This window comes from Sceloporus occidentalis, unplaced genomic scaffold (genome assembly GCF_023333645.1).
Source record: "Sceloporus occidentalis isolate IW3139 unplaced genomic scaffold, rSceOcc1.0.p SCAF_9, whole genome shotgun sequence".
NCBI lineage: Eukaryota > Metazoa > Chordata > Lepidosauria > Squamata > Phrynosomatidae > Sceloporus > Sceloporus occidentalis.
In genome coordinates, this window is record NW_028316989.1 from 20,906,128 (window position 1) to 20,919,060 (window position 12,933).

General features: G+C 39.8%; 1 protein-coding gene across 6 annotated transcripts in view; it reads left to right on the plus strand.

Moving 5' to 3' along the window:
• The window catches only part of LOC149307016 (amyloid beta precursor like protein 2-like), a 61,895-nt gene extending 50,914 nt beyond the window's left edge, over positions 1-10,981 (plus strand). For 2 of the 6 annotated variants that reach the window (XM_089537618.1, XM_089537622.1), the window contains 7 exons: positions 3,082-3,181; positions 3,723-3,896; positions 4,449-4,484; positions 6,972-7,054; positions 8,159-8,233; positions 8,703-8,858; positions 9,477-10,981. In XM_089537618.1, coding sequence (XP_089393744.1) covers positions 3,082-3,181; positions 3,723-3,896; positions 4,449-4,484; positions 6,972-7,054; positions 8,159-8,233; positions 8,703-8,858; positions 9,477-9,578 — 726 coding nt within the window. In that variant the 3' untranslated portion in view covers positions 9,579-10,981. The remainder of the gene's footprint in view (positions 1-3,081; positions 3,182-3,722; positions 3,897-4,448; positions 4,485-6,971; positions 7,055-8,158; positions 8,234-8,702; positions 8,859-9,476) is intronic. The other 4 variants (XM_089537619.1, XM_089537624.1, XM_089537620.1 and 1 more) reach the window with 3 other exon arrangements.
• Positions 10,982-12,933: the final 1,952 nt, after the last annotated feature.

The window sequence follows — 12,933 nt, forward strand, 5'->3', positions numbered from 1 at the left end:
CTAACCACAGGCTGTAGGTTGTATCCAAATTTGACAAGTTGTATTTCATCTTAACTACGATTTGCTTGAAAAAAAGCCATATTTAAATGATAGGTTCTGAAACAGGATCTTAAACATGGTTAAGATTAAACACAGTTCAAGATTTTAGCATGATGCCAAACTAAGATCCAAAACACACTGCAGTAATAATCCAGTTTGAGAATGCTTTAACTGCCCTGGCTCAATGCTAGGGAATTCTGGGAACTGTAGTTTTGTGAGATATTTAGCTGCCTCTGTCAGAGAGCTCTGGTGCCACAATAAGCAACAATTCCCAGGATTCCCTAGCACTGAGCCAGGACAGTTAAAGCGGTCTCAAAGTGGATTGGCTACCAGTCCTGAAAAACAGCAAAATAAACTTGGCACATGCAAATGAACACCACCCAGGGACAGGGGGTTTCCCACAGACAATGGATTACTGATGAAATAGACACAAATTCCCTTGCAGATCCTCCTACCCTGAGGCCTTGCCATTCAGTAACAGATGAACACACAGATTAACATGTAAATCATTTCCATCCAAGAGTCACACAGTATATATATCCTACTCACGTCCATGCAACCAACCTCTGAAGATGCCAGCCACAGATGCAGGCAAAACATCAAGAATCAGTGCTTCCAGAACATGGCCATATAGCCTGAAAAACCCACAAAAACTGTCCAATTGGATTATTTCTTAGGTTTTGGACCTGAATTCATCAAAAGCCTACATCTGAACCAAGAGAGGAGGGGAGTGCTATTGTGACTCATTGTGTCATAAGCAATCGTGGTTTATTGTGTTGATTGATCTTCTTGGTATGTTTATCAGGCACATTTATGCAGCTTAAAAATATACTTATTCACATTGCATGTGTGGTATGGATCACATTTGGTTGCCAACTGTAACATTTGTGAGTGATGGCCATTCTTTGAACTGACATGCTTGGTGCGGGGTGATGGGATTCATATTTTGACTACTTGTCCTTTTGGCTTCTTGGCTTAAATCCTTTTCTTACTTTTGCCAAGTGTGGGTGAAAATCCTGGGTGATGGGTTTTTGTTTTTGCTTTGGCTACTTGCCAATCCCCAATCCCCTTTCTTCTAAATGTCAGTACCCCATATTTTCAAGGTATTACTGTTTTTCTGGGCCATTCTTCATTCCTTTTTTAGAAACTTGTTTTACTGCCAGGATAGTCTCATTCATGACTAAGAGCATGGAAGGAGAAAACTGGGATGCATGGGAAGTCTTTATCGAGGTTGCACAAGGTCAACTGGTAGAGCCATGGCTAGGAGCCACTTTTTGTAAATGGTGTCTTATTTCTAGGTGACAAGGTGATTGCTAAGGTGATTATTAAGTGATAAGTGATTGTTGTATTAATTTTAGTGTGTCTGCTGTAGTAGTTACACTAGAGAATAGTGTATGATGAACTGAATTTAGCCATGCAGCTGTACTAAATATGTTTGCTGTTGCTTACATTACCTCTGTATGCTGAAACGTCCACTTTGCTGCAAAGTTAGTGTATTCACATTTGTACACTTAATCACCAGAGAGTATTTTGAATATTTCCTTAAATCTTGTGACTTGGAAATGCTTCATTAATTTTTGGCTTTCATGGTGCAGACATTATTTGAGTCCTAATCTTTTAAAGGAGCATAGTCCCCAGGATTGCCTTCATACAGCTAGCCAAGTAGATCAAGCAACAACTCTTTCCCTTTCTTTTCAGGAATGTGTGCATTGAGCTTAAGCCATAACTTCTTAAAGATTCCTTAATTCATTGTGTATCCCGTTGGGCTTTCCCATTGGCATGCAAGTGATGCTGGTGGTACCACTCAGTTCTGTTCTCTTTACTTTTTTAGATGCGCTTTTAAGCTTCTCAGTCGACCCACCAAATTGACTGGCTGCCACACAGAAAATTAAATTGCTTTCATCCTTTCCTTTAAAAGTCAAATATACTTCAGACTACTAAGCAGGTCCATTCAGTTCATTCCTGTTCTTCCAGTTTGGTCAACCTTATTAACTAATTCCTTATGAAGTTTATATAATTCCTTAATATGCAGCACCATCTGCTGGTCAGATACATACTATAGCTGCTAAGGTAAGAAGCTAGTTCTGAAGGCTAAATTGTACAAAAACAGGAAACTGGTTTGTATGGAGAGGAAACCACACCTGGCCATTATGCCCAGATACATCCCATTGAATAAAGGCCAGGTTTTTTGTCCACATATTAAAACTTTTACTGTCTCTGTTTAGAAACAGTTGTGTTAAGCTACGTACTTCCTTTTGAAATTATGCAGTTTAAGACAAAGACTTAGAGGGCAAAGTGACAAATTGTATCAGGTTTTCTAGAAACTTAAAGCATAATTTTCAGAACTAACACTGTACATAGATGTGTGTTTTTAGATTTTTCTTTGACTGCATGAGAGAATAAATGATTTCTGGATCTGAAGGCAATCTTCCAATTGGGCAAACATTGGAGGACCCCAGAATTATATTGTAAACGGATGGGAAGTTGGAGTGTCCTGACTATAATCTCTTTACATTTGGTTCTTCAGTTTTACCTACCTGATACAGTATTTGATGATTATTTTGTGTTTAGTATATTTACACAGCCTTGTATTATTCTCACTAGTGTTTCTCCTTTACTCACACTTGCCTTTTTGAAAACAACTTTTAAAATGGGAATAGAAAGTAGCAGACAACAGTGTTAGCTTGTACAGCACATAATGACATTATATGAACATACAAAGAGCTGTGTCAGGTCAGACTGGAGATCTTTCTAATTTAGACTTCTTTTCACATAGTGGTTAAGCAGGCCCCATGCTGCAGGTCCACTAACAGATTGTGAGCACAATAGCTTCTTGGCACTAGTGTTCTCCAGTAATTGGTATACAGAATGTACTATTTCCATGGTCAGAAGATGTGATGCTTAAAAAGATGCAACGTGGCTTTAAAAGAGATTACGTTGGACCTTTTTATGTAAGGTAACTGTAATTCAGGTTCTACAGCAGGCATAACATTTAAAATTAAAAATGGTGCAGATGTCATAAATTCTGCCTTCTGTTGGTAGGTGATGACTCATCTCCATGTGATTGAGGAGAGGATGAATCAAAGCCTGTCCCTGCTCTACAAGGTAGCTTATGTGGCTGAAGAAATCCAGAGTGAAATTGGTTAGTGTCTTTGAACTGTTTTTTATATTTACTAAGGAAATTTATCAATATCTTGAATCATTTTGGGCAAAGGGAGCACATCACCAGGCTTGGAGACACATGGTGCAGCCTTGCCCCTCAAGGCTCCTTCCACAGGGAGAGAACCAGGGTAATGACAAAGCTACAAGGGGTGAACTTGCTTTCAGTGCCGGTTCGGTCCCCCCTGCTGCTTGCCCTTCATGGCTTCATTGCCAGGCTGGTGAGAAAACCGTGAGGAGTGCACTCACCCCTCCATCAGGACCCTCTGATGCGACTGTGACTATAGTTATTAAAGTTCTAGGTTCATTTTCTTTAGTAAACACAAAGTATTCCTTCCATAGACAAAAAACATAAAATTTGAATGTAAGACATGATGAGTTTCTTGGAAACAGCATGTAGGATATGACTGTTGTCAGGCTGTAATAGTGAAAGCTTGCACTATGGAATAAGTGCACCTTATACTCCTGTAGCCATGTTGGTCACTACTATGATTTTTGCTACAGTCTAATTTACCTTCTTATAGATGAGCTGCTTCAGGAGCAGAGAGCTGACATGGACCAGTTTACATCTTCCATCTCTGACTCCCAAGTGGATGTCCATGTGAGCTCTGAGGAAAGTGATGAATCTCCCCTCTTTGATGGTAAACCTTTCCGTCCATTCCAGGTGAAAACATTCCCTGCCTCATCAGAAAGTGAAGGTATGTGGAAAGAAGAATATTTACTTACGTGGCATGCCACTCTACCTGACCTTACCTGATACCAGTGGCCACCTACCCAGGATACAAATACAATTCTTCTCCCTTTTGTTCCACACAACTTTGCCTGTAGAAACCATTCTAAAAGTAGCTTGGAATATAAGAGAAAATTGGCTGTTATCACTTTGCACTGCTTATTTGAGCTTAGTTTTCTAATTTAATTTGTTGCATAGCCATTCAAGAATCTTCAAGTCTTTCTGTCTCCTTGGAATGCTACCTTTTCAGCTTGCTTATAACTTGCCTTTCAAGCTGTGGGGCCCTTAGCCCAAACCTCAGTCTCATTACCCGAAATTTCTCCAGACTTCCTAAAAATGCACTTTCCTTGCTTTCATATACTAGGATAAGTCAAAAGCCTAAGTGTGCTTTTTAATCTCTAACCTAAATGATGCCCAGAGTCGAAGCCAGCAATTGCACACAAGCCTTTTTCTTTTCTTCCCTCTTAATCTCCTTTCTCTACTATTTTTTTTTTGTTCTTGTTTTTCCGTTGTGCTATAGATTCTCAGCCGGATTTGTACCATCCAGTGAAAAAAGGTTGGTTCTAAATGGATCCTCTAAATGCCTTCTGTCATTTCCCCACCAGCACCCTTTTCAGTGTGTTTCTGATAGCTTTTGCTTTTAGTTTCATAACATCAACTTCACCCCACCCCCCATTCCTTCTGTTCTTATAAAGTTTCAGGGATGAATTAGCCATCCCTTATGTAAAATGGCTTGTTTGGCTGCCTCTCATGTGTTGACAAAAGCTGTCATCATGGGAAATGTTACACAGACGGAGCATGTACTACACGCACTTAATGTTTTTAGATATGAAAGCTTAGAATTAACTAATTTTCTAGTTAACTGGAAAAACTGTCAAGGAACTTTTGAATATTTGCTCAAATGCTTCCGGTTGCAAAATTTGAAATTCCCTCTTTACGGATCATCATAAGAGGATATCCGTATGTAGGATCAATCAGTTTCTGTCCTCACTTTCTCTTGTGTGTGTCCTTGATTTTACTGACTTCTCTGTGGGTCTTACTTGCAGCAGATGATTCTTTTGTAATAAAAGCATTAACTAAGCAATACAGAAGTTAACCTCTCTGAGTGTAACCTGTATTGTAGGTCAACGTCTGGTGGTGCTGCTGAAGATCAGCAATTTTTGCTCTACAAATCTCTGTTCTCAGCTTGCCAAGAGAACTTTAAGAATGGTGATAGTTAAATTCGGTATAGATGAAGGATGTGGGATGAAATTTAAGATTTTAAAGCACCCTTCCACAACTTATACCCTCTAGAACCTTTGGACTACAACTCTCCTCTTCCCTGGCCATTGACCTTATTGGCTGGGGCTCTTAGGATTTGTCATCCAAAACATCTAGAAGATCCCCAGCTTGGGAACGGATAGTACTATTGATTATATGATGGCACGCCAGTAGTCTGCTTGGTCCTTTTACATTATTTCTGATACAAGTCTTCTATTATACTTGCCCCCTTGTTTCTGGATCTGTTAGGGACTCTGAAATACTAGCAAGAATGCACTGATCTTTCTGTAGCTTGTCTGGTTCTATTTTCATAGACGAATGCAAGCCTCTTACTGGGTTGAAATCTTGAGTAGACTTAGCAAAAATGGACTTTCAGTTGCTTGCTAAGTTGTTATTGATGGTGAGCTCTAGTATATTTGTTTCTGCCTTCTTCCCTTGTTCTTTTTAAAAGCATGATGTAAAAAACTGAACCTATGTTTGTTTTCCAAGGATGTGTGAAAAAGCTTTCCCACAGCATACTATTCTACTTAGGGCTGTTAAACAATGCAGTAGCTCTCACAGCAGATGGATTTTCATCCTAGAGCCTCTTCTGTTCTGGCTCCTGTGAACAGAGAGAGCAAGATAAGAGCCAGAAGCTGACTGACTAGGAACGGCTTCTAGGAAATGCCCTAAATTCTATGTATATCATTGGCTTCCTCAGTAAGTGACCTACTTTGGCAGCATTGGAAAGCAAGATGGACAATCCAGAATGTGCTTGGAATCCAAAATAGCATTTCCTGTGAATTTAAGAAGTGAAGGAAAGGGCAGTAAAACCAGACACTCTTTTCTAGATTGCTTTGGCATCTTTCAAGCAGTAAAAAGCTAAAACGTCACTGTGACTACTGATCCCACAACATAGTTGATCTGCTGGTTTCTTTCAAAGAATTTAGCTTACTCATTGAATTAGCTAGTTTCTGATCATAGCAGATATGTGCCAAGATGAATAATCATGGGGTTAAAGGTACATATCAGAGAGCAGACCCCAGAAGCTGTCTTGAATCTTCATGGCATAATACAAGCAGACATTTTTCAGCATTTCATATTTCATCTTTATTGTGTCTTGGGAAGTTGGACATTTTCATTCCCTGTTCATCCTGATCAATTTGGAATTGTTCAAGTACCAGATAATACCAAATATCCTCCTTCCAGTTTCTGCTTGTACTATCTGCGTGATATTTGGAACTTTATTCACTCCTCCCATGAAAATGATTTTTGACTTGAGCCAGGCAGAAGACAGGAACTCATCAAATTTGCTCAGGGAGTGACCTTTTTAGAAGGACTTGGAAACTTTTGCCATGGCTAGTTGCTGATACAGACACTCACAAGGGATGGAGCTTACTCAGCTGAGGCAAGAGTGTCTCTCACATACTGGCTAATTCAGAAGGTTATATAGCCTAGTTTCATATGGTGTCTGCATTTGAAAGAGAAGCCATAGTCTGTAAAGACAACACTGGTGGGCTCACATTGCTTTGTGCTGTATCATTGTAGTAGTAATAGATGTGTGCTTGAACTCCCTGGAGAATTCCCCACTTCCATTCTGTATATCTCCATTTACTAGACACCCATTCTTTCATTGCCCATTGTTTATCTCACTAGCATAACATTTTGGTGTGTCTCAAATTAATGTCTAAGGAAAAGAAGTTATGAATGATAGTAGGGTGTGCCAGCACTATCTGGATGCCTCTCAGGTCAGACAAGTGTCCTTTTCCTTTATCTGCTGTCATACTTAATTATTTCTTTACAGGGTCTGGCATGGCCGACCTTGATGGACTGATTGGAGCTGAAGAGAAAGTCATCAATGGCAAGAACAAGTTGGATGAGAATGTGGTATGTACTTTGCATTTATTTTTGTACAGGAAAGCCTGAATCTAATGCAGTTCTGTGGCTCTTGCTACTTACTTGAGTCACTATATTCACTATCCCATATGATTCAGGGGAGTAGCAGTTGAATTCCAGTTGCTACAAGCTTCCAGTGTGTGTAATAAGAGAAGTTTACAAGTGTGAAGAAAGCAGACATTGCCTTAACATGGGAAGCCTTCTCATTATGTATTTGAACATGGATCCCTTTGCTGTGTCCTGGGCTTTCCTGAAAGCTTTGGCAGTTATTTTGAGTAGCTGCTGTTTTTGATAACAATATTAAGAGGAATGGACATTGTTGGTAAAGACAACATTGGCTTATGCAGGGGATCTGTTCTGCCCCCCCCCCCCCCCCCACACACACATAAGCCGAAAAACATGCATGCGCAAGTCCCATTCAATTGAATGGGGCTCGTCCTTGCGGTGTGGGAGAGTGCGTGTGCTGTGGGTGCGCATGCCACTCTTTCTCCCATCGTGCGGCTTCTGCATAAGGGTTTGCACGGGCAGACTGTATAATGTTGCTTTGTGTTCGCCTGTCGTCTCTGGCCTTTTATTAAAAGTCGTGAATGTTAATCAGAATCAAATTATTTTAATCAGTCATGGGGCTTCTCCATGTGGATGGGAATCTTGACTAGCCTGGATTCATGCTTTTCCAGAGAGCTCCCATGTGTGTGGATTCTTCTTTCATGTAGGGTCCCTTTACACTGAAGTCACACATGTGGCCACTTTGAAACATGACTCTTGCTCTGCCTGATGCATTCACTGAGTAAATAGTGAACTGTGTGAACATCATTGATGCCATTAAATGACATCTAATGTCCTCATTAATATTTTTTTTTCTTTTAGTATGTTAACACCTTTTAGCCCTGGGAAATGATTGGGATTTTGCCAAATGTGTGAAATCCCTTATAGTGAGTATGGGAGAATGGTGTAATGATGAGTTAACTCACAATTTGCCCAGTGGAAGTTGTTCATTCTTGCAAATCAGAGGTGGCTTTTTATGTAGACCCACAACCAGCATTCCTCCTCCTGTTACTATCCGCTTGGATAAAATTACTTCATGACTGTTTTCAGGTTATTGATGAAACCCTTGATGTGAAAGAAATGATCTTCAATCCTGAGCGTGTTGGTGGGCTGGTGGATGAACCGGTATGTACTGGATATGGCCAGCAACCTGGGTTTGCTATTAGAGGAATTCATAAACCCTTGTTTGGCATTGAGCTACTCTTTCTAGTTTCCAAGGATCTTGAAATGTTGCAGAGATCAGAAGACCTGGAATTTTGATTAAGATGGGCCACAAAGAGTACATATAATCAGTGTGGATCATGTGCATATGATGTGTGTTTAAGAAACTGCCTTTTACTGTGTAAGCCATTTTAAATCCCAGCTTTGACTAAACAAAGATTGATATAAATAAGGCAATTTAATAAAATAAAAGAAGATATTTCAAAGCTGCTCTCAGCCTGCCAGATCATAATGACAAAAACCAAAATGAGATCATAATAAGTTGTATCTCATGCTTGTGCAGCAGTTGCTTAAGTAAAGGTACTTCCTAAGTTAGTCACTGGTGTGTGTTTCCAGGTCTCAGTCCCTCCACATTGTCTTTTCTCCCTTGCAGGAAAATGACAATTCCCTTCGTGATGACTTCAGCTTCAGTAGCAGTGCTCTCATTGGCCTCCTGGTGATCGCAGTTGCCATTGCCACAGTCATAGTCATCAGCTTGGTGATGCTGAGGAAGAGGCAGTATGGAACCATCAGCCATGGAATTGTAGAAGTAAGAGGGTCATGAGATACATTATCATATATACAGTATCATGTATCAGATACATGCTATCTGAACACTGAGTAAGATGAGATCAAATGAGGTAACTGGTAAGAAGTCGTGGCAGCAGCTGATTTTTTTTGTTTGGCGTATTTCCTGGTTGTGTTTGGGTGCTTTAGGCACTATTTCCCAGGAAGCCTCGCTCATTGTGAGCATTTAGCAGTCACTGTTCATATATAGTTCAAAACAATTCACTACATGTATAAGAACCAAAAAGAAGATTTTTAAAAGAATATAGAGCCCATACTACATCTTAGTTCAAACATGCACTATACATATTACTTCTCAATGATACGGCTCAGTGTTGCACATTAGCAGTTCAAAATGGTGATTGAAAATCATAGCTACTTTAGCCATTTGCTGCTCTGGTGTAATGCACAAGTTAAAAAGTACACAAGCAAATGTTGGAGGAGCTTCCCTTATTGAGATGATGGAGTCCAAAACTTTTGTGACAAATATCCCAGCTTAGTATCCAATGATGAAGGCACCTTAATTGCATCCGAAGGCCAGTTACTACATTCTTCTGTATTACTAATTAGTTGTTCTTGTTCTCTCTTTCTTTGTTTTAAGGTTGACCCAATGCTAACCCCAGAGGAACGGCATCTGAATAAGATGCAGAACCATGGCTATGAGAACCCAACATACAAATATCTGGAGCAGATGCAGATTTAAAGAATGTTGAAACTGCAGTAGCCCTGATCAGCGAAGGGTTAGGATAGGGAGGGCCAAACGGGTCCAGTATTTTGGATCAACTACTGACCAACTGTTGCTTGAAGAGGACTTCATCTTACATTCAGAACTCCTGGATCATTTAAGACTTAATTACTACTGTAGAGTTGCAATTTCCATTCTTTTAAATGGGTGAGGAAATGATAATATAACAATATATGATATATAAACCTTAAATGGGAAAATGGATCTATTGCAGATATTTGAGATGTAGGTTTTTTTTTCTTTTTTAAAGAAACTTAATCTAATGAGGAGAAATGCCAGTGCTGTTGTTTCGTCTGGATAACAAGCTCTCTGTAATAAATGAGAAATGTTGTTTTATTTCTGATACACCACTTGTATATTCCAAGTCATTTCTACCAATTGCATTGTATAAATGAGACACTTGTAGTTCTTTGGTCATTCTGGCTTTTATATATAAAAGCAATGTTCCTTTTTTTAAAAAAAGACATTTTGTTTTCCTGGAAGTCACTAAAAGAACAAATTGATTTAGGATCAACGGGGAATGCAAAATCATAATGATAATGGAAACCTTATATAAATTCTCAGATGCCAGTAACTTGTGCAATTCCGCTGCTATGTGGCTTGGTTTTCAGAAATCTAGACCCACTAGATGTATGGAGGGGAAATGCTTCTGCCATTTTAAGGCCTTCATAATGAAATATTAGGGCATGGTTTGTGCATATTGGGATTGTGCACCTACCTTGTTTTCTTGAACCCAGTCCCATTGGAAGCCATTAAGTCTAAATTGAGACCCTCCCTGCCCATGCCAGCTTCCTTTAGCACCTTTCCTAGTGTAAACAAATCCCTCTTGGTTTACATGACTCCAAGACCTGGTCCCTCCTTGTTAAATCAGGATCATTACAGGTTTGGGAGTCTGTCTTCCCAAAAAAGTGGGGTTGACACTGGGGCATGTGCACAGAACCAAAGCCACTGACATGCCTGGGAATAACCAAGCATTTGGGGGAGCCAAAGAATTAGTGTCTTTGCTCTCCATTTCGGGTAGGGCTAGGGTGGGTATAAGGGGGGGAATGCCTGATTATGGAGAAGTGAAGGGAATCGGTGAGCACTGAAATGTCATGGGGCTTGTTCCATTCACCGTCATGTCTTTGTAATGCTTGTATAGTTGGTGTTAACGCTCACGGCTTTTTAAAAAAAATTCTGGAGGTTCTGGTAACCTGTGGTGTATTTTCCCCTCCTTATTATTTGTGACTTTTTCTTTATCCACCACCCCTTACCATGTCTCTTCCCACTATGCACAGATTTACTTAACCTGCAAACTCCTTAGTGTGGTCTGTGGGGAATGTAAAAAGTTGGAAACACATCAATAAACACTTTAACTTCCAGATTGACTGCTCTTGTCTTTCCGTAGGTGCCTGGTGGTCTCTCATAGGCTCTAATTGGTGGTCTAGGAAGTTGCCATTTAAATCTTAGTAGTTCTAAATCACACTTGCCATCGGCCACAAAGACTGTTGCCAGTCTCCTTGGACAGCTTGCTTCCTGCTTTGTGGAGTCTCCTATGTCTTCAAAGCCTTCAAGCCCTTTGGTAAACCCTTATCCCCTCTCTCAGTGCGACACAAATTCTAGGGATTGTCGTATAGTTTTTGTTTGTCAGCTTGAAGCAATTCTACTGTAGTTTGATCTGTTTCCAGGATGCATGACAGTTGACTAAAACAGTTGGAAATAGGTTTGGTACGTGATGTAAAGAACCAAAGGTGGCATGATGCAAGCATCACTGAAAATAGATCTGTACAGGTCATCCGGCAGTCTTTGTTCTCAGGATACTCTTTCCCATTAACAGCGAAATGATGTACAGCTGAGAGCAATCATCCAGATAAGCATCTTTAACCTCCAGTCTAGGAGACTTTGATTAATATGCTGTAGATGCCCAAAAGGCAAGACTGAACTGAATGCCAAAATTGCTTGAATGATAAAACTGGATTTAAAGGTTGCAGGATAGGTGAAACAGCTGAGTAGAACGAGTTCAGATGGAAAGGCAAAACACAAAATCATACATTAACCCATAATCCTAATAACACTGGTACTCTCCACCCTCACCCTAAACCTTATCTTCTCTCCATAGGCTTAACAAAGGAAGGTTGCAAAACAACTGGAAAATGCTGTGAAATGCTCTTAATAGTGGTGCAGCCTGACAATGGTTTTTTATTTATTTATCCAAATAAAGAATAAATATCTCTCCAAAGCAGAGATCTGACGGCTTCGATTCTAAGAAATGGCATAGCTCTGGAGTGAGGAAATTCCAGTGGCCCAGGGGACAGTTTTCATCCCTGGACACATTACAGCTTGCAACAACTCCCAAGATGCAATAATAAAAAAGAGAGACAGGAAGTGGAAGGATTTTTTTTCTGAGAGTTTAGGGGATTCTTGCAAAATTACTACTCTGGGAGGTTTTCAGGAGTAAAAAGTAATTTGATGGGCATGTTTTCTTTTTTAAAAATCCAGCATGGGCAGGCTTCATAACACATTATGGGACTGAAGGCAGCCTTTTGCCAACCGTTAACTTAGCTAATTTTCTGTCTGACAGTTTGCAAAGCCAAAGAATTAATGGATGTTTTTTTTTTTCCAGTGAGCTAAACATAACTGGATACCTTTTACGTCCTTTATGAAAAGTTATTAAGGGTGTACTATTTCAGTCTCAGATCTTTTTCTGCCTCAGTCAAAACCATCTGTCTTCAGTATATGTCCAAGATTTTGGTGTTTGAAAGGTGTGTGTGTGTGTGTGTGAAGCATGTTGACATGATTGTGAGCCTCAATATGACTGCTGTGCTGCAAGCATTTCCTGGTTAGATTACTCAGTGCTTGGCGGAAAGAAGAATGCAAGGGAAAAATCCTTCCAATGATGTAAATGGATACTTAAGCCATTTGACCATTGTGACTTTCGTGAAGCTTTATCTTCCTTATAATGGTAACAGCCTGTACAGGGCTGGATTCCAAATCAACATGTGAATTTTTCCTCTTATCTAAAAGAGCATTCAGCCGTAAGTCTAGAAGAGAAGAAAAATGGGCGAAACCCTGTTTTAGTTCTGCTACACAAAGTTTGTCTAATATTAGGGAGCAGGTCACTGCCTTTTGGCATACAGTTAATTCCTAAGGATTAGTTTGTTTGGCAGGTTTAAAAGTCTCAATAACGGTTTGCATCTTAGCCTATTTAAGCTTTAAACACAAGTTTAAACAAAAGTTGCTCAGTCACTGTCTACATTTCTGATGTACTCTGATCAACGAATAAAATAAGGCATTTGCTCTGAATATCCACTTACCAATAATTGTATGATTCAAA